This window comes from Microcaecilia unicolor, chromosome 7, assembly GCF_901765095.1.
Source record: "Microcaecilia unicolor chromosome 7, aMicUni1.1, whole genome shotgun sequence".
Taxonomy (NCBI): domain Eukaryota; kingdom Metazoa; phylum Chordata; class Amphibia; order Gymnophiona; family Siphonopidae; genus Microcaecilia; species Microcaecilia unicolor.
Genome location: NC_044037.1, coordinates 126,438,224 through 126,460,893, shown reverse-complemented (window position 1 = coordinate 126,460,893; position 22,670 = coordinate 126,438,224). Strand labels below are relative to the sequence as shown.

The 22,670-nt window shown below is 44.4% G+C and overlaps 1 protein-coding gene across 1 annotated transcript in view; it reads left to right on the top strand.

Annotated features, from left to right (window-relative positions):
* LOC115474244 (D-3-phosphoglycerate dehydrogenase-like) overlaps nucleotides 1–22,670 on the top strand; it is a 239,423-nt gene that overhangs the window by 131,952 nt on the left and 84,801 nt on the right. Inside the window, 2 exon segments of the mRNA XM_030209629.1 lie at nucleotides 7,280–7,412; nucleotides 18,021–18,148. Coding sequence (XP_030065489.1) covers nucleotides 7,280–7,412; nucleotides 18,021–18,148 — 261 coding nt within the window.

The following is a 22,670-nucleotide window of genomic DNA, read 5'->3' as shown; positions in this document are numbered from 1 at the left end:
GGATGCCGGGCCCCTGATGAGTGGGTAGGGGTACTAGAGGGAGAGGCTGGGCTGTCGGGAGTTGAGGAGTCAGGGGGTGGAGCCCAAAGCGGGTCTTGGGAGGTTAGCAGGGAAGGATGTGGCAGAGGAGGGTAGAGGCTGGGTGAAAAGTCCAACCTAGGATGTGGCGGGGTTCGCACAGAAGGGGAGGAACTATCCGGAGAAGCCTGTGCTGGAGAGGCCTGGGCGGGACGCCGTGGATCTCTGTGGGTGGCACGGAACCCCAACAATGGACCATAAGGTGGTGGCTCAAGATCTGAGGGGTCATCAGAGAGTATGGGTTTCTCGGACTGGGTAGGGGCGGAAGCCACCGATTGGGTGGTAGGCTTCCTGGGGCTCTTTCCCTCTTCCAGTTTAGATTTTCTAATAATCTTTCTTTGAACGCGGCCCAACATGAACTTTACTGGGGATCCCATATAAGTTTTCAACCAAGAGGGAGGGTCAGTCACAAGGCTGTCCCAGGAATCTATATAGGGGAGTTGTTCAGAATATTCTGGTTCTCCTACAACTATGCTGTAGACCTTCCGGATTACTTCAATATCTAAGCTGCCACTAGGGGGCCACCCCACTCCCATAGATGGCCACTCAACTTCACACAAGGTTCTTAGAGTACTTAAGCTTAAAGTCTGTCCATAATCATTGACTAAAAATCCTTTCTTAAAGTTCTTAAGCATACAATCTAGGGGAGTAGCAATTTGTCTAGATGATGTCCCTCCCATAATGCTTACAATTACAACACACAAAAAGGGAGGGAATTTTTGGAAGTGTGGTAAGGGGTCCACAGATCCAGAGACAAAAAGGTAAACAAACAACAATCGCTTCCTTCCGTTGCTGGCCAGTTGAACTCGCGTTAACTGGAACCGCAGCTATAAGAAGTCCACACTCATTTAACATTCATTCATCACACACATACTGTACAAAAAATCCCACCCAACAATTTCAGATTTCTCAGATACAGATAAGCTCTGGTGGTTTCCCTACTAATCCCCACTAGACTAGAAGGTACTAAGGCCTTCACTGAGAGTTGATCAGACTCCCCTTCCCTCAACTTTTGAGGGGCTGGTTTACAGTTTCCTAGCTAGGATTACAATACAGAATACATACCCGGCCAGTATTCCTCAGGCAGTTGGGTGCCAGAAATTGATGCAGGGTTCGGGATCCCACCGCTGCCACCAAGAATTGTTGCAGGAATTACCACTATTGTTAGCAGAATCTGTGGTACTTCAGGAGTCAAACAGCACACACCAGAATGAGGGAGAAATCTTCTTTATTTGCCAGCAAACAAAGTAGGACATGAGCACTAAGTCTCTTCTTCTCTTTCTCAGCTCTCTGGATCTTGTGGCTTCTGTCTCAGCTCCTTCTCTTCTTCTTAGCTCTCTCCTTCTAACGTAAGCTGCTTCTGCTCCCAGTTATATACAGTTTTAAACCCCTCTAGCCCCCCTTACTTTCCAGATGGTAAAGAATAGATTGATTACCCTGTCTGAACCAATCATCTCTACACATATATTCAAAATATCAGTTACATAGGTTTCAGACATTTCCTAAACTGACCTATGACCTGGGGCCTCTCACACTAGACAATGGGGCACCTATCTCTTGCATTTTATTATGATTAAATTCTCATATTCCCAGCTAACTTCATACTAACTGGGTTCTGGCATTCATTAAGGGGTCAAGGGCCAATCTTACTTAATAGCACACAGATATAGTTTGTTATTACTTTCAGGACCAGTCCTACACTTACCTATAATTAATCAAGACTTTCCCTGACCTCTTTCACCTATTAGCTTCCTACATAGAACTCGCTAGGACTGTGGATAATTCAAACCAAATGATGGCAGACAAAGCTTCACTTGAAAAGTAACACTGAGTTGAACAGATATTCTACATAGAAATAGAACTTATTAATTACACAGAATAAAACATATTCTAAAATAAGCAGAAATCAGAATTCCTTATAAGACAAAATCTAAAGCATCAAGAATATCTAAACTATCTTCTTCTAAACAACGTTCAATCTAATCCTTTTAAAACTACAGTATGCCTGGCTCATAATGGTATCCATATGTACTAGCATTAGCAATCCATCACTCAAAAAAGGGACAAAGAGAGTTTAATTTCTCACTGACCTTTCTAACCTCTTAGTCTAGCAAAAGTTAGACTTCTTGAGCAATTGAAACCAGATGGCATTCCTCCATCACTTGCAGAACTGAACCAAACTTTTAAACACCAATTAATATGACTTCTTTTGCCCAAGCTGCCTCAACAGGAGTCAGCTTTGCACAACAAACCAAGGTCAAGCGCCGCCGCCGCCGAACAGCTGGGCTGCAGCAGCGAGTGCAGCCTGCAACACACACCGGACCCCCCCCCCCCGTGCTGCTGGTGCCTGTACTGCTTGAAGCCAAGAGAAGGAGCAGAACGTCGTCGAGAGAGCTCATCTCAGCCACAGCGGCCTTGTGTGGTAAGCAACTTTACTACCACAATGGCTGAGGCTGAGCTCTCTGGACGACGTTCTGCTCCTTCTCTTGGCTTCAAGCAGTGCAGGCAGCACAGTGAGGGGATGGGAGACAGGAGACTGGGAGTGCGCGGGCAGCAGGCGACGCCGCCAACCATCTGCAGCAAGGCACGAATCCGATCCAGCAAGCACACTCTCTGGTTTTGGAAGTGGCACCGTGTGCAAGCGGGAAGACAGCGGTGCATGCACATAGGCGGCACCGCGTGCGCTGCAGGAACTAAAGTGGCGGTGAATGCACATAGGTGCCGTTTTTTTCAACAAATCTATTTGGGGGAGCAACCGCTACGCCACTACCCTAGCTACGCCATTGACCTGAAGTCGCTTTCTTTTCTGGTATTTTCTTTATTGAATAACACAACAATGTACTCACAGTCAGCAGCTCAGAAGATTGCCTCTTGGCACAGAGACTTTGTGATTCTGACAGTTGCTTCAATGGATGGAGACAGAAATCTGAGAAACCCAGCTTTGCTGAGCAGGTGAAAAAACACAGCTGGGTTTACAGGAGAGGATCAGAGCTGGTCTGCTGGAAATGTTATATCTTAACATAAAGATATGTCCAAGATAAAAGACCAAGTTCTCTTCAGAGCGTTTAACAGGACATGAGCTGACTGAAGTAAAATGGAGCCGGAATCATAGAGAGAGACAGAGAGAGGGCCAGAAAGTAAGGCACCCACAAACCCAGAGGAGAAGAAGAAGTTAAAGACCAATAGAAACAGAGCCTGACAATGAGGTGGCAAGATTGGTTGCATTAATAAACTACACTACACACAATGCCTAGCTCATATGACCTAGCAGTGAAATAATAACAAACATTAACCCATTCCAGGGTTCCACTGTAACTTAGGCAAGGCTGTCAAAAGACAGAACACTAACATCCTATCCTATATAATAAAAAGCACCTCCAACGTTCTGAAGCTGACTCCGTGGCAGTGAAGCCTTGAAGCATTCGTGCCCTCTGTAAGGCTGTATCCATCTCCTGAATTGATGTCACGTACTTCCTTGTTCGTCACAAACAGCAAACACCAATCACTGGAAGGGAACGCTGCAGAGTTGCCAGGCAATGGAATGCGATGTCACACGCATGACGGTGTCATTGTCCCTCCCTTCTCCTTCCCTTCCAGTTCCAGGCCCCCTCCCTCCGAATTTTAGAAGTCATCTTCACTTACCAAGTCGGGGTTATGGCGGCCGTCAGCAGCGGTAAAAGGCGTGCAGGCTCGGCCCTTCTCTCTCTGTCAGCTGTGGTCCCGCCCTTGCGGAAACGGGAAATGAGGGCGGGATCACAGCTGACAGAGAGAGAAGGGCCGAGCCTGCATGCCTTTTACCGCTGCTGACGGCCGCCATAACCCCGACTTGGTAAGTGAAGATGACTTCTAAAATTCGGATGGAGGAGTGCTGGAACAGGAAGGAAGGGAGGGATGACGACCCTGGAACTGGGAGGGAGGGGGGATCCTGTAACTGGGAGGGAGGGAGGGGGACCCTGAAACTCAGAGGGAGGGAGGGAGGGAGGGAGGGGACAACCCTGGAACTCAGAGGGAGGGAGGGGGATGACCCTGGAATGGAGGGGGGACGACGACCCTGGAACTCGGAGGGAGGGAGGGGGAGGACGACCCTGGAACTCGGAGGGAGGGAGGGGGAGATGACCCTGGAACTCGGAGGGAGAGAGGGAGGGAGGGAGGTAGGGGACGACCCTGGAACTCGGAGGGAGGGGGGAGGACCCTGGAACTGGGAAGGAGGGAGGGGGGCCCATGGCATACACTCTCATTCTCACACACACACACACACTCTCTTACAGACACATTCGCACTCAGTCTCACTCTCTCTCTGTCACACACACACACTCGCACATTCACTCTCTCTCTCTCACACACACTTTCTCAAACATACACACTCCGAAGAAAACCTTGCTAGCGCCCATTTCATTTGTGTCAGAAACGGGCCTTTTTTACTAGTCTTTATTATAATGAACAAGTAGGAGGCATCTCTTTGAATACCAAAAAGCCATATAGTAGAAGTCCAAAAATCCAGACTGCAAAGTGATTGGGTCAGTCCAGAGTTTTGGATTTTCTAGATTCTCAGGCAGTACTTTTAAATTCATATTGTAGCATCACTCCTCCCCATGCAGCATATGAAGGTGTTTCTGCTCCCCTTCCAGTGTCTCTCCTTCCCTTCCAACTTATCTCCCTTCCCTATGCAGCGTCTCTCTGTGTCTCCCTTTCCATTCTAGCGTCTCTCGTCCCCATGCAGCGGCTTACTTCCCCTTCTAGTGTCTCTCTGTGTCTCCCTTCACCTTCCAGCATCTCTCCTCCCAATATCTCACTTACCCTTTCAGTGTCTCTGTCCCTTTCCAGCCCTGAAAGTCCCCCCATTGCTACATCTCCCCCTTCATTCATTCCCTCCCTCCCCGCATGGTCAGGCATCTTTTTCCCCCACACCCACCCCTTCTTGCTTGCTCTCCGAGGCCCTCAAAGCCCCCCTCCTTTCTTCACTACCTCCCTCCCCGCATGGTCAGGTGTTTTTCCCCCACACCTGGCTCTGTAGAACAAAAAGAGGCAGACCTTGATGAAGAAAATGCAGTCTTCAATAAATAATATCAAGGCTCTGAGGATTCACACTCTCACATGCCCGACATGGCCTAAAACACAGGCTGCATTAGGGGCATGAAGTATAGTAGTCCTGTGTGGTGATTTGGATGAACTACTGTACTTCATGCCCCTGACACAGCCTGTGTTTTAGGTGAAACATGGCAAATGTCAGGCATTTGAGAGTGTGATCATAATGTTATATGGAACCCTAGACACATCATTACTGAAATGTAAAAGTTTAGTCTTGGCCATATTAAGTTTTAATAAATGCTGATTTGCCCAAGTATGGATCAAGGCAAGCCACATTGAGCCTGCAAAAAGGTGGGAAAATGTGTGATACAAATGTAACAAATAAATAAATAAATACAGTTGTGACAATATAATAGCCTGCACTATTATCCCAAAATGATCTGGGAAAAGACCGATCTAACTTTATTAATTGATGTAATTTTAAAAATATCTTCTTACTCAAATAATTTATTTGAGGTTCCATTGATAATTGAGTGTCAAGGACAACCCCCAAAACCTTAGATTTTTCAAAACAAAGATGTTCTCTTGAATAGATCGTAATGTTAGATGGAACCCTAGACACATCATTACTGAAATGCAAAAGTTTAGTCTTGGCTGTATTAAGTTTTAATAAATGCTGATTTGCCCAAGTATGGATCAAGGCAATACAATCTGAGATAGATGTTTGTAATGTCAAAACATCTGAGGTCATAGTTATCAAAATGAATACAACGTCCGCATACAAACATCCAAAATAGCCCTAAGAGTCCAATACTGAACCCAAAGAACTCTTAAATACATTGAACAGGATCAGAGACAATGGTGAGCCCTGTGGAATGCCAAACTCTTGGCTCCAGCTAAATGAGAAGATGTCATTTTTCTTAACACAGTAAGATCTATTTTTCAAAAATCCCTCCATCCATTCCTGAACTGCCCCTGATACACCAAACCCAATCAACTTACTCATTAAGATTTTTGTGTTCCACTGTGTCATATGTGCCTGAGATATCAAATTGGAGCAAAACTGAATGTAGTCTGCAATCACGATACTCCTTAACATTGGATACCAAAACCAATTATAAAGACTCAGTGCTATGCATTGCCCTGAATCCAAATTGAAAATTATGCAGGAATTGAAAATATTCCAGATATGATGTAAGCTGTGTTGCCACTATTGACTGTTGTGCTTATCCTAAGAAACCATGGAGAAAGTAACCTGCACTGCATGGCAGGTACAACTCCTCAAAATAAAAACAGGCATTAGGAAGGTAACCTGCACTACATGGTAGGTACTCCCCTTACAGTCCTACTAGGCATACTGGATGGACCATATTCATCTTTATCTGCTATCATCTACTATGTTACTGTGTTAATAAGTAGCAGTGTTCTGTGGGGGGTAGAGGGGGAGACAGTAAGCAGGGGCTGTGCATGATGAAGTGAATAGGTTGGTTAGGACCAGGAGAAAGAGAGCTATGGCAGGTGGGGAAAAATTGTAGTGAGTGGGTTGAGACTGTGGATGGTCAGGCCAGGAGAAGAGAGAACAAGAATTGTAGAAGGTAGAAATGTGTTATTGAGAGGAGCTTAAGTAGCAATAGGAGATGGGACTGGGGAAAGATCACAGATGCTATGTAGAAGATATCAAGAAAGACAGTGACTGTTACATGGATGGGTGAGCTAAGGGTCACGATGACAGTGGGAAAAGAATACGGAGTAAGAAGCGTTCTATGACGGTTATGACAACTGAGATCATATAGACAATTCTGCAGCTGGAAATCAATTCTGCAAGAATTACTGTGGCTTTGTAGTCATGACAATATGGTGGCTCCTGTTATAGAATGCTGTTGGTGTATATGCTACTATAAACAATTAGCTTGCGCAGGAAGGTACAAAATTATGGAACACAAACTAGGAAGGCTACACACCTAGGGGCAAAAGGAGTCTGGTGGTGGTGGTGGGGGGTAACAGAAAGCATTGAGGGGAATTTTGGAGGGGGAATAAGTTCTCAATATGAGGTGAAGCAAGGATGTTGGGATCTTTGTTAAACCATTCAGGATACAGACAGGTGAGTAGACATGTTGGCCACAGCCAGTCAGATGAAAACTGACCCCTCATTTGTCTTTTTCCTTCCCTGCAGGTGAATGCCCCTGCTCTGATAAGTGCTTTTGCTCCTCAGACAAAGCCCTGGATTAAATTAGGGGAAGCTTTAGGGGCCCTAATAAGAGCCTGCATTCCTGAGACAAACCAGGAAATTCATTTAACAACCACAGGTGAGTCTCTACACCCCCACCCATTTATAAAGGTAATGCTCTTAGAGGCAGATGCAGCAACCAAACGTAAAAAATCTAAATCGTTAAAGTCCCTAACGATTTTAAAATAACGAAAAATGCACCAAAAAAAAAAGTCACACATGCTGGAATCGGTATTGAAACGTAGAATGCATCAAAGAATCACAATACACATCGTTAATTGGCCCCCAAATCATGCGCAGAGCAGCCAAGCGTTATGTTAGCTGCTCTGCGCATGCCACAAACAGTCAAATCACAAGCACATGGCAAATTGAATTGACACATAAAAAAATAAAACTAAAAAAAGGATCGGGAGGGGGCAAGGGCGCTCATCAGGAGCGTCCTGTACGGACGGCCTTGCCCCCCCCCCCCCTGCTCCCCACTTTCCGCCGCTCCCCCCACCCCGAAAAAGCAAAATTGTAGCAGCCCCTGCCCCCCTCCCTTCCTCACTACTCTCAGCTCCGCCTCCCGACATCCTCCGTCTGTGCCCCGCCCCCTTTGGGGGTCGTCGCCGCCATTCCCCTTCTCCATCGGGCCCCCCTCCCTCTTACCGGGCCCGTGCAGCGCCTCTCTCCTCTGTCCGAAGGCGCTGCACGGGCAAGAAGAACGCTGAATCAGCTGATGCCTGCCTTCGCGATAGAGCGTCTTTCTCCTCCTGGGCCCGCCCCTGTCTGACGGGCCCGGTAAGAGGGAGGGGGGCCCGATGGAGAAGGGGAATGGCGGCGACGACCCCCAAAGGGGGCGGGGCACAGACGGAGGATGTCGGGAGGCGGAGCTGAGAGTAGTGAGGAAGGGAGGGGGGCAGGGGCTGCTACAATTTTGCTTTTTCGGGGTGGGGGGAGCGGCGGAAAGTGGGGAGCAGGGGGGGGGGGCAAGGCCGTCCGTACAGGACGCTCCTGATGAGCGCCCTTGCCCCCTCCCGATCCTTTTTTTAGTTTTATTTTTTTATGTGTTTTCTGAGGTCCTTTGGACCAATCACAGCGCTTTTAGCTCTGCTAATGCGCTGGGATTGGCTCAAAGTTTGTTTATTTTTTCACTTAACACTTTTTCCTGCCACGGAGCTGTCCTAACGAGAGGTCCAGACCTCTCGTTAGTTTTCCTGCCTTTTTCCTGCGTAAAGGCAATCGGAAAAGGTTAGTGCATGTCGTTTCAATGGGGTTTTCACACTAATTGCTCATCTCCATTCCGTTTTCGTTAGCTGCTACTGTCGTCGGAAAATAGGCTTAAGTGCATGGAAAGGATCGGAAATTCTTCCCCGAGGGCTCATTTAACGATGAAAAACGTTTAGTGCATCTGCCTCTTAGAGTAGTAGCTACTTGCTTAGGAGGTTTAGTGAAATGTCTGCCTCAAAGATACTTGCACATTTTTACCACAACAAAATAAATCATGCTTATAAGATTCTTTGCTTGTTATTAAAGGATGGAGTAGAGGGATAGCCTAATGGTTAGAGCTGAGAACCAGGGAAGCCAGGTTTCAAATCTTACAGACACTGCTTGTGATCTTGGTCAAGTCACTTAAGTCTCCATTGCCTTAAGTACAAACTTAGATTATAAGCCTTCCAGGGATAGGGAAACACATACCTCATTGTTTACTAAGCCATTCGGCAATGCTGACACAGCCCATTCAAAGTGAATGGACAGTGTCAGCATTAGCGCGCGGCTTAGTAAACAGAGGGGTTACTGTGCATGATTGCAGTTTGTCTTAAGTACTACTGAAAAGGTAAATCCAGTATGGAATAGACTGAAGTTTATCTGATTTCACTGGAATTTCACACTACAGAGTATAATGATTTTTTATAACAATTTTGTAAGACAAGTAGAGTAAATGGTTTTGGATTTAGCTTACAACTGTATCAACAGCTCAAGGTGAGTTACATTCAGGTACAGAAAAGAATTTCCTTTTCCTGGAGGGCAGGTTAAGGCCTCCTGTGGCTAGCAGAAACCATTTGAAATAAAACTGTATTTTTGTTGTCTGGAGAAGAGGAACTAATAATTACTGGCCAGCTGTAACAACTCAGATTTCAGCTCTGTATTCTACACACCTGCTAATAGTCGTGTCAGAAGTCATGCAGATAGGTTGCACAGAATAAAAGATAATTTAGGCAGAACATCCAAGATGAAAACAGAAAAGCAGACTGGGTCTAGTATCCTAAAAGATTTAACCAGGCAGGAGAAGCTCCTACCTGGTTAAACCCTGCTGAGTTGGCCATCTGCCAGTATTCAATGGCACTTAAGTGGATAATGCTGCTGAATATTGCCTCTGACCACCGCAGCACTGTCCAGTTAGTGCTGGGGTGGTCTGGTGGCAGAGCTGGTACTTGACTGGTTAGCAGTGATATTCAGTCCAGTTAAGTAAACGCATAAAGTTAGGACAGCAATAACTCTCTCAGAACAATGGCTACTATTGACATAATCAAGAACTCATGCTCTTGTTTGAACAAGAATAAGAAGATATACTTTAAAAACTGAAAAATGGAAATGTATCCAATAGTGAATAAACTGCAGGTACATTTTTTCTAAAACTAACAGTAAAATAATGAGTGTGATTTTGTTTTCATATATGTCTCTCTAACCACAATAATGCATTACATGAGTTGACTCAAAGAAAAATATATGAAAAAGATAATATATAAAGAAACTCAGCACAAGCAAGTCATCATTAATATCAGCAGCATAATGGAATATGCCTTAAAATGTTTGGAATCAATAATGAAGCACACATAGGAGATAACATGAAGATCATAATATGCTTGAGACAGATTATGATTATGATCTACATGATTTTATTGTAGCCATAGCCGAGATTGCCCTCACAAAAACTTCATTAAATTGGCTAAACCATTTTACCAGCAAGGAAACAACAGCAAAGGTGGTCCAAGGAAGAAGGAACAACCAATTTCACTTCATTTCATTTATTATCATTTATATATACTGCCTTTATCCAGAGTGGTGTACATTGTTATGATTGGGGTCTGAACCCCTCTCAAACTTACCTCTTTCCTGGGAGTCAGCTTCTTAGCTGGCTTCTGTTTCTTTCTCTGTCCTTTCTGAGCTGGCTCTGTCTCTCTGGGCTGGCAGCTTCCAGCAGCAGGGCTCTAATTGTTTCTCTTCAATGCAGCTGTGGGTGTAGTCTGAGTTGCTCTAACACTCTTTGGGTGTACTGGCTTCAAGTGTTTCACGGTTTTGCATTGGTGTGGGTTGGGCCTCTCTGGGTCAGTGTGCTTTTGCCTAGGTCTAGGGAGTGTGACATCATCAGGGAGGGCCTTGATAAGGAAGTGGTGTTGTTTCCTTCAGGGCCTTTGCAACAGTGGTGTTTGTTTTAGGTAGGGTGGTGCAGTGTGCACTTCTGACGTTGTGTCTAGTTTCCCTGCTTGCTTTTGCTAAGGTCCAGGTTAGTGTTAGTGCAGTGTGCACTGGTGACTGTGTGTTTAGCTTTCCTGCTTTTCCTTTGGTTCCCCTGCTTTTCCCTCTTGGTTTTGGAAGCATTGCTGTGTGTAGGGCTTTGGAAGCTCTGTTGCTGTTAGAAGTACTTCAGGGTTTGGTGTTGTTAGAAACACTGCAGAGTTTGCTGTTAGAAGTACTTCTGGTGTTTGTGCTATTGGGAGCATTGCAGTCTTTGCTGTTGGTGTATGGTGATTTAGAATCACTTTTGGCTTATGTGTTAGCTTCACTGCTTTTTCCTTGTGGCTCCCCTGTCTTCCCTTTTAGTGCTAGGAGCTCTTCTGGTTGCTTGCCAGAGTAGTGCTTGGGAAGCACCTTGTTAGTTGTATCTAGCTTGCTAGAGCAGTGCTTAGGTAGCTGGTTAGTTCTGTGTTCAGCTTATTAGTGTAAAGCTCTGCTTGTAGCTTGGTGCTTAGTAGCACCTGTGTTAGCTTTGTGTTTAGTTCCCTGCTCTGTTAGTTTAGGGCTTAGGAAGTTCCTTTCTTGAGCAGGGATTAGGAGCTCCTGTTTAGTATAGGGCTTAGGAAGTCCTTTTGTCAGTTTACTGTTAGGAACACTCCTGCTGGTTTAGGGCTTGGGAGCAAGTAGATCAGTTTAGGGTTAGGAGCACTTCTGTTTCCAGTCCTGGTCCCTATGTCATCCGGTATCCAGTAAGTCCTGTCGGCTACTCGAACCCAGGAGCTCAACTCTTGGGGGGCTTAGTAGCTAAGTACAGGTGAAGCTGTTGGACCAGTCCAGTGTGCTCCAGTCCCGTGTTCCGGTCCTGTGTCCTCCAGTCCGGGGGACCAGTCCAGTGTGTTCCGGTCCGGTGTGTGTTCCAGTCCGAGGGATTGCAGTCCAGTGTTCCAGTCCTGTGTCCTCCAGTCCGGGGGATTCCAGTCCAGGTGTTCCGGTTCGCTGGGCAGTGCCTGCAGTCCCTGCTGGTGTGCTTACCCAGTGTTGGTTGGTGGGTTTTGCCTGCTGCTGTCGCTCCTCGGCAGCAGCCCAAGGGCTCACGTTTGCTCCAGAGCCCGGCCCCGCGGGCTCTGAACCTGAGAACCTGACATACATAACAAACATTCATACAAAAAAGAAAGCATCTACAACAACAACTCAACAAAGCATAACAGAAGCCAAATCAACATATACATAAGGTCCATCAGCTGCCTAGGTCACTGTTTAGCATGTGCCAACAAGTGCTGCTTCAACAGTTTCTTAAACAATACTGAATTCTTCTGTGTCCTGAGATGTTCTGTCAACTTATTCCACTCTTGCAACAATAATGCTAAACCAAGTTACTGAAGAAGGGCCCCAACTTGGCCAAGTTTCGGCAACTGCCTGCATCAGGAGTCTACAAATATATTTCCAAAAAATAAAAAACAATAAATGTAAATTTAAAAATATATAATAACAGAATAAAATACCATTAAAATTAAAATGTTACCATCAGATTCTTCAAGAGAGGATAAAATAATCACATAAATATTCTCTTGTAAATTAACAGAAAAGTGCAAAATTAACATATTGTACATCAATCAACACTGTAAGTACAAAGAAATAATATAATATCTAAAACAGAACATTAGTGATCAATTTCAATATCTCATAAGTGCAATAAAATGTTCAAAACAAGCTTTCAACCTCAGACACTTGACAATAGTGCACCTAAAAAGCACCTAAGAGCCATAAGTGTGTGTGGGATATAAATTAACAAAATTTAAAAAACGACCTGTCAAACTCATAATATCAAGGACCAAGGGACAAACTTCCACAAAAAAGATAACCACCTAATAGTGCTACATCTTAAAAGAAGGTACCCCATCTTTAATGCTAAAATCATCCTTATTAAAAAAAAAGGTGGAAAGGAGATAGCGCTGTTATTAAGGGCCCTGTTTACTAAGCCGTACTAGAGGAGCGCTAGTGCTTTAATACGTGCTAAGCATTAGTATGCGCTAACTGTGTAGATGCCCATAATATTCCTATGGGCATCTACACGGTTAACACGCGTTAAAAACGCTAATGCACTTTAGTAAACAGGGTTCTCCTAAATGTGTTAAAAAGTTTAAAACATAGTAACATAGTGGATGACGGCAGAAAAAGACCTGCATGGTCCATCCAGTCTGCCCAACAAGATAACTCATATTTGCTGCTTTTTGTGTATACCCTACTTTGATTTGTACCTGTGCTCTTCAGGGCACTATCCCCGCCTCCTAACCACCAGCCCCTCCTCCCAACCACCGGCTCTGGCACAGACCGTACAAGTCTGTCCAGCACTATCCCCGCCTCCCAACCACCAGTCCCGCTGCCCACCACCGGCTCTGGCACACACCGTATAAGTCTGCCCAGCACTATCCCCGCCTCCCAACCACCAGCCCCGCCTCCCGATCTTGACTAAGCTCCTGAGGATCCATTCCTTCGGAGCTTAGTCAAGAACAATATGAAAAAATGCACCAGCTCACCTATTAGTGCTAAAACAAACTGGCGTCTCACCTCTTGCTGCATTTCTTGGCAGGAAGTGCTCACACAGTAATATGGATGCTAAAAATGGAGGAGGATATTTATGAGATTATTTTATCTTCTCTTGAAGAATCTGATGGTAACCTTTTAACTGTAATTTTATTGGTGTTTTATTTTGTTGTTATATAGTTCTTTAATTTATATGTACTATTTTATGTTATAACAATTTTATTGATGACAAGCCAAAGCATATACAACCAAAATTGCAATGATACATTATTCAGATATGAGATTGCATATAATACAAGCAGCAATGTCTTCTGTCATCAGCCTTTTAACCTTTTTTTATCCCCCCCAACCCCTGTACTGTAATATGTAACCATTTTTATTGCTGTCCCATTCAATACAAACCATACGGTAAATAGCATAACATCTGAGTACCTACAATCAATTTGAGAAACTTCAACAATTATTACCAACTTAGACCGTCACCAAATTTTAACTCTTCAACAATTTTTGTTGATGACCTGTCCAACCATACTGGTAACATATTCAATCAACACCAAGTTGTGATCCAATAATTTGTTATGTTAAAGTTGACTCCCCCCCCCCCCCAACCCACTAATTCCCCAATTCCCCCCAACCCCATCCCACTCCATATTAGTCCTTCTCAATCTGTTAAATACGATAAGTGACTCTACTTCTCCCACAGCTATCCCCCTCATCCAGAACCCGATAACTCCCTAGCTGGTTAAAAATAGAGCTGTGGGCCCGAGGAGCTAGAGTTTGGATATACCACTCCCAAGTTAAATAGAACTTTTGTTGTGATTTAAATTTTAAATATGAATCTCGAAGTTCCAATAAAAGTAATGCATGTAGTCTATTGCGCCATTGCCAATAAGAAGGGGCATCCAACTTTACCCAATTTACTAAGATACACTTTTTACCTATTAGGAATGCTTTACAAAATAATAAGTTTTGATGGACAGTACCAGCCCCCAGCAGGACATTTTTGGGCAGAACTGAAACTTCCTGTCCTAAGACTCTCTCCATAAAACGAAACACTTTTAATCAAAAAGTTTTGACCACTGGGCAGGCCCACATAGCATGATAAAAAGTACACTTAGGACCACCACATCTCCTACTTTGGGGCGAGTCTACACCACCCATGTTGTGCAGCCTCGACCGAGAGGTATAAGCCCTAAAAAACCCTCTACCCTGACATTCTCTAAGTTCAGCACTACATACCCGTCCTGGTATTTGACTCATACATCCCACAAAAGGTTTTGTTGTGACCACTTTCTGTAGGTCATCTGACCATCTCAGAGCAAGAATACCCAACTCTCTGTGAGGGCAGCTCTGCAATAATCTTTTGTGGAGCAATGATATCGAAATGGGCTCACTCATGGGCATCTGGTAAAGCCCGCGAATCTTGTGGGGCACATCAACAGCAAGGGAGGACTGGAGCAAATTTGCAATATAATGAGATACTTGCTTATATGCAAATCTATCTGCCCATTCTGTTGTATCAAGACCCAATGACTCCAACTGCCTCATAGTTCCTGTGGAGTCCAAAAAATCTTGTATAGTTTGAAGCCCTCTATCTCTCCAAGCCCGTATGCGCGGGTTTTCCATACCTGGGAGGAAATCTCCATTCCCATTAATAGGTAGCAGTCTACTGAAATGCGGGTCAAAAGACCAGAGTTGTGCTAAGTCTCCCCATACTGCCCTAAGAGGTCGAACTAGGGTACTGAAGGCATAGCCTGCAAGACATAATGTACCCTCTCGACTCGCAGGGGGACCTTGCAGGTTATTAAGTTGCAGCGCCTGAGGAAGCCAACGCTCCAGAAAAGTTGCCAGTTCTGAGTCCTTCAGACGCTCCGGTAATCCTATGAGTCTTAAGTTATTACGTCGCGACCGTTTTTCTAGATCGTCTAGTTTCTGTTCCAGTTCAGTTACTTTCTGTTGCATAGCTTCTGCTGGTCCCACGGTTTCCGCCATGCGGTCCTTGCTATCACTAATTCTCTGTTGCATTTGATCCAGGTCTAAATGAAACCCGTCTAGGCGTTTATGAGCAGCCTCAGCTCTGTCAAATAAAGCTTGCAGCTTTTTATCCAAGGCGGCTTCCACCGCTGCTGTAACTTCCGCAGTTATTTCAGCAGTCCACACTGAGCATACCGAAGAACATTGTTGCATCTGATTGTCGGCCATTTTGGCTTCCAAGCTCTTGTTCTTCTCCTTCTCCTTTTTCTGTACTTTTGTTGCCATCGTACTCCAATCTGGCGGTTTAGTACCCACTTCACATGCCCGCTCCCTTCACAGCTTTCACAGGAGCCTTCACGTCACAAAAAGATCCACTTTAAGCTTGTTTTGCGAGTAAGATTAAGAGGAAGTGCAGGAGCTCCGCTTTTCAGCGACCGCTCACCCTCTTGGCACCACATGACCTGTTATATGTACTATTTTAAAATTTTTGGAAGTTATTTGTAGACCCCTGATTTAGGCAGTTGCAGAAACTTGGCCAAGTTGGGTCCTTCTTCAATAAACATGGTTTAGTTTTATTAGTTGTTCCTCCTTCCTTGAACCACCTTTTTAGAATTATTAGTTGTTCCTCTTTCCTTGGGCCACCTTTGCTGTTGTTTCCCTGCTTTTTGATTCTGCAGAGGTCTAACTCCTGGTTTTTTTTTTGTTTTTTGTCTGGAACATTTTACTAAAAAAGGCACAGCAACGGGGGCCATAGTGACCACAGACCTCACTAACCTATAGCTTGCAGATTTTGAAAATAAATATCTACTCCATCATCCATTTTCACAATGTGCCAAGTTATAAAAAGATGTAGAGACAACCTGGTTGATATTTAGCCTGTGGCAGTCAGTTTAAAAAAAAAGAATGCTGACCACTACAGGCAGAATTAACCCTGGATATTCAGTACTTGGCCATGTCGAGGCACTAACATTGAATATCTGGGGCTAATTGCAATGCAGTGGTTAGTGGAGCTTATGCAGGTCCCATCCGATATTCAGCCTGGTTCCACATAAGACAAGAGACTTCACTAGGGGTCGTGGCAGACATTTTGTAGGTGGACCCGCAACAAGCAGGAATGGCCAATGTAACACCGATTTTTAAAAAAGGTTCCAGAGGTGATCCTGGAAATTATAGACCGGTGAGCCTGATGTCGGTGCTGGGCAAAATGGTAGAGATATAAAGAATAAAATTACAGAATATATTCAAAAGCATGGAATAATGAGACAAAGCTAACATGGATTTAGTGAAGAGAAGTCTTGACAAAGTACCTCATGAAAGGCTCCAGAGGAAATTGGAGAGTTGTGGGATAGGAGTTAGTGTTCTATTGTGGGTTAAAAACTGGTTAAAAGATAGAAAACAGAGAGTAGAGTTAAATGGTCAGTATTCTCAATGGAGAAGGGTAGTTAGTGGGGTTCCCCAGGGGTCTGTGCTGGGACTGCTGCTTTTTAACATATTTATAAAGCATCTAAAGGTGGGAGTAACTAGTGAGGTAATTAAATTTGCTGATGACACAAAGTTATTCAAAGTTGTAAAATCGCAAGAGGATTGTGAAAAATTACATGAAGACCTTACGAGCTTGGGAGACTGGGCATCCAAATGGCAGATGACGTTTAATGTGAGCAAGTACAAAGTGATGCATTTGGGAAAGAGGAACCTGAACTATAGTTATGTGATGCAAGGTTTCACATTAGGAGTAACCGACCAGGAAAGGGATCTAGGTGTCATTGTTGATAATACGTTGAAACCCTCTGCTTAGTGTGCAGCTGCAGCTAAGAAAGCAAATAGAATGTTAGGTATTATTAGGAAGGAATGGAAAACAAACATGAGATGCCAAATGCCTTTGTATTGCTCCATGGTGCGACCGCATCTTGAATATTGTGTGCAATTCTGTTCAACGCATCTCAAAAAAGATATATTGGAATTAGAAAATGTACAGAGAAGGGAGACAAAAATGATAAAGGGGATGGGACGACTTCCCTATGAGGAAAGGCTATAGCAGCTAGGGCTCTCAGAAAAGCTGTTAGCACATGGCATACAAGGCACAGACGACTGAGCCTCTCTCACTCACACCCAGCCTGCAGGCAGGGCAAAGAAAGAGGTCTGGCCCTAGCTCAGAGCTGACAGCCAATAGGGAAGTTCACAAAGAGCAATCGTAGGAACTGCAAACTATAGGGGGTGGGGGGGGGAACCCAGTACACAGTGCTATCTATTATACAAGCAATACAATTAAATACAAATAGTACTCATATTTAATATATATCACAATATACCCAGTCTCCATGAATATGGGGCAAAACAGCTGGTTTAACTGTGGCTACCTAAATGTTAGGCATGCAGATGCAAGGTTATGCTAGTATTTTTTTGTTGTTGTTGTTGTTACATTTGTACCCCGCACTTTCCCACTCATGGCAGGCTCAATATTCTATAAAAGCAACTGGATACCCAGAAGCTGTTATAGAATAGACAGTTACTGCACTGCATCGGGTGCCTGCAGAAGATGCTCAGTTGTAGAATTTCTCCTCAGGTGTTCCACATTATAAAAATATATTCAAATAACAGGAATAAATTCCATAGGAATGGTGATTCTACAATTATAAAGATTTTTTAAAAACTTTATTTCAATCTCTCATCTATGAATAAATGACTTTTTTTCTATTAATAGTATCCCCTAATTGTTCCCTTCATACCATAGGAGAGCACCTGAGGAATGCTGGAAATTATTTAATCTCCGCTGTGGCCATCGGACTTCTTAAAGGAAGTATACAAGCCAACTTGAATCTTATCAATGCAGCACAATATGCAGAGCAGGCCGGGCTGAAGGTAAGTGTCTAGCACAATTAACATTTAACCGTCTTTCAAAGAACTTGCTCTGATTTTGAAAGTGAAGTATAAAGGCATAGGCTAAAAGGTGTTTTGTGTTTATTAAGCAGATAATTTTACAAAAGGATGCCTGTAAAAAAACAATTCCAAAAAATGTACCAGTTTTATAAAGACTATTCAAAATCGTGGTAAATAAAAAATGTTTTTACTTAGAGGGTATAGTGTAATCCAAATAAACTCACATCCTACACTGACTCCAGAGGAGAAGGCGCTAGTGAGCACAACGTTCTTTCTAATAGTGAACAAATGCAAAAGCACTCAAGCGTGTCTTCCCTCTCGTGCCCTTGTGGAATCAAATCTCATGGATCTCACTGTGAGACTTGGCTCTGCAAGGCCCAAATTGGTAAGATGCACTTGAGTGCTTTTGCTACCTCCCTTCTTATTTTGTTTGTTTGTATGTGTATGTATGGGGCAGGGGGGATCGAAGACAACATGATGGCACTGTGCAAGTAATGGTAAGTACATTGCTATATTCACCTCCTAGGGGTAGGGGGAGAGAAGGGGAGATGCTGGACATCAGGCTGGGAAGATAAGGAAGGGAACAAGAGATGCTGGACCCTTGGGGGAGAGGTGGGGGTAGGGAAGGGGAGACGCTGAGTATATATAGTACCTCTATTAAAACTTGATTTATAACAGGTCACCTATGTGACTAATCCAAAAGAACACCTATTTTCTTCCAATTATAAAGCAACGTAAGCACCAATGGCATACAAATGCTGACACACAAATATGCCCCTGACTAGAAAGGGATGTAAATATGTCCATGTACACTATGCATATACACACGTATTTTATAAAATATGCACATATGGGAGTCACGTGATGCTAGGCGAGGGGTTAGACGCCGCAAGACTGAGCTCTGAGGCCCGCTATAAGACGCCCCCCCTAGCAGCTTAAATCGGCAAATTCGAAATTTATAACAGGAAAATAGACAGACGGGATATCCCAAACTAGCGAAGGTAGAACTTACAGAGCGAATTCCAAAATTATGTCCTCCAAAACGTTGCGGAAAGATGGAGCACGAGGGAGAACGGGAGAAAATAAAATGGCGGATCCGGCCCCTCGGGGGAAACAGTGAGCTCCGCATGGGCTAATGATGATTGCAATGGAGGTATCGGCAACTATTGGAAATCCTCCGTGGACCTGAAATTGCAGAGAATTTCGGAGAAAACTTGATGTTATGGATGGGAAACTAGAAGTTTTAAAAACTGACCTGACGGGATTCCAACAGCGATTATCGGAGCTGGAAGATAGGAGTACCCAGCAGGAGGGCCAACATAAAGAATGGCAGCAGCGGATTACCCAGTTGGAATCAAAGGTGGATGATCTAGAGAACTAGATCACGCAGGAACAACATCAGGCTGGTGGGAATCCCAGAGACTGTAAGAGAAGTAGATTTGAGGGCCATGCTGGAAACATGGCTGCCGAAGGCGCTTGAAGCACAGGAGTTGGCGAATAATTTAAAGATTGAACGAGCACATCGTCTGGGTCAGCTGAAGCCCGAAGCACAAAGGCCTCGAGTGGTAATTTGCAAAATATTAAATTACAGCCATAAACAGGAGATTTTGAGGCTATGGCGTTCCCGGGGCACAGTGAACTACGAAAAAGCACAAGGTGTTGTGCTTTCAAGATTTTTCGACCGCAGTGGCGACACAGCGAAAACAATTTGTAGAAGCATGCACTGAGTTCCATAATAGACGGATCCGGTTCGCACTGCTCTATCCGGCAAGATTGAGGGTCCAGCACGAAGGTCGGACCCGTTTTTTTTGACACCGCAAAGGAAGCGCTGCAGTATGCCAAGCAGATAAAAGGAAGCATGGAACGGACGAGTGAGGATGAAGTGAGTTGAAGGAAACAGAAGGAATTATTGCAAGAATGAAGGCTAAAGAACTTTTACAATGATCTGCCGCAGAGGCAGAGGATTTAGAACGTAGCAGCAGGAGCAGAACTTTGAGAGCGCCACTGCTGTGAGACATTTTGGACAATGGCTTAATTCCATGAGAGTTGGGGATTTGTGGAGAGGTAAAGTTAAATATACATAACAAGCTGTTTTAAGAGTCATGGTATATTTAAATTGAAGGTTAATTAGAAGGGAATGCCTCAAATGTTTAAGGGAGGAGGGAGTTTTCAAGTTAAAGATGTTGAATATGCATGTTGTTCGAAATGGGAATTCCCAAATATGTAAACGAAAGAGGAGAGTTGGCAACATAAAGGGGCACAGGGAAGTGGGCCCTGAACATATTGATAAAGACGGAGCTGCAGGGGGGAGGGGCAGGGCGGTAGCGTGACCGGTTCTTAGAGAACGCAATGTATAGAATACGAAAGAGGGGGAGGGAGGGGGGGAGGGAACAGCGGGTAGAGGAGCGGTGGGATTTTAAGCTGATTTATCTTATTTATTTGGTTAAGGTATGTTATTTTAACGTTTTGTCATCAAAGGCTTCGCGCATGGAGGAATGGCAGGAGAGGACATTGTGGATAAAAGAGGGGTACCTAAGGGCTGGGAGGTACGTTCTCTGTGTAACAAAAAAAAGGCTGAGACAAGGGAAATGGATGAAGTGGAGTGCTGGGGTCAGTTTAAATTGCTCTCCTGGAATGTAGGGGGAGTTTCCTCGCCTATAAAACGGAAAAAAATTTTGCAGGCATTGCAGCGCCAGGCGGCTGATGTTGTGTTTCTTCAGGAGACACATCTGACGGCACAAGAACATGATAAATTCCAACAGGGCTGGGTAGGAGCGGCAGTGGGCGCTCCCGCTTATAATAAAAAGGCGGGAGTGTTGGTATTATTTCGCAAGGGACTACCAATAACAGTAAAAGCGGTTAGGAGGAATGCAATGGGTAGATATGTCCTGATAGAAGTGGAGCTGGGGGGAACTCCCTATGTATTCTGTAATATTATGCACCGAATGTATATGAAAAAAATTTCTATAAAGAAATTGTAAGCCTGCTAGCCCCATATCAGATGGGTAATGTGTACTGGGAGGGGACTTTAACATGGTATATGACCCGAGATGGATAAGACCAGCAAGGGGGGCTTGGGACCACGACACTATCAGAGGGGGTTACCATTCTTATGTTCTACATTGGAATTGGTGGATGTTTGGAGGGTGCTACATCCAGGGGTGCAAGGATTATACTCATCTATCTCGGGCACACTCTTCACTATCCAGAATAGATTACATACTCATTTCAACTCCCCTTTTTGCTAAAACTGTGGAGGCAGAGATAGCCCAAGTGAAATTTCGGATCATTCTCCCATATGGGGTGCGTTGGAGTTGGGAGGTGGACCCGAAGTGGATATAGAGGGTGGTCTTTCCCATTTGAACTGTATAAGATGCGAAATTTCGAGAAATGTTGCAGAGTAAGTGGAGAGACTATGAACACAATAACAAAGAACACAAAAAATCAATATGGGTTGTATTGGGAAACGGCAAAGGCAGTCCTGAGAGGAGAAATTATTAACTATAAGGCCTGGACGCGGAAGCGAAGGGATAAGAAATATTACGGTTAGAAAAAGAAGTCCGAACACACAGACAGAAATATGGGGCTACACAAACAGAAGAACAGAAACTAGTTTATCTGACAACACAGAGAGAGTTAAATGAGCTCCTACATGAGAGAACTAAGAATCCATAATGTATTATAAACATCAGTTGTTCCAACATGGGAACAAGGCAGGAGCGTTGCTGAGTCGTTGGCCAAGGGGGAAAAAAGAATGACCCGACTATTGCAAGTAAAAAGACAGGATGGCACAGTAGTCAGATATGAAAAAGATATAGTAGAGAGCTTGGTAGATATATGCGGACCTGTATGGGGAGCCATCGGGGATAGTAACAGATAGCACATTATTTTGGAAAATATTGATCTGCCACAAATATCGGCGAAACAGGAGAGATATTGGATGCCCCTATTGAGGAGGGAGAATTAATGTTGGCCATGCAACAGAGTGAGGTGCATAAGGCGCCAGGACCAGATGGTTTTAGTATGGCCTTTTATAAGATTCTGCAGGAACAGGTGGACCTTACCTCTGTTAAATTTATTTAACCACATGGCTAGTACCGCTACGATGCCGGAGGACTCTTGGCCTGGCCAAAATTGTTGTTCTACCTAAGCCCGGTAAGGATCCAGGGGAAATGGAATCGTATAGACCCGATCTCCCTCTTAAACTGTGATGTTAAATTATATTGCAAAAATTTTGGCAAATAGATTGGCACGAGTGCTGCCGGATCTGGTGGCCCCTCCGCAAGTGGGGTTTGTAAAGGGAAGATCGGTGGTGGGTAATGTCAGAGCCCTTATCGCTTCCTTGGAGAAAGTGAGGGAACAACAATGGCCTTCTCTGCTGATAAGTTTTGATGCAGAGAAGGCATTTGATCGGGTGGTGTGGCGCTTTGTGCTCCAAGTATTGCAGAGAGTGGGTATTGGGGATTTTTTTAGGAACGCAGTGGAGGCTCTTTATTCAGACCCC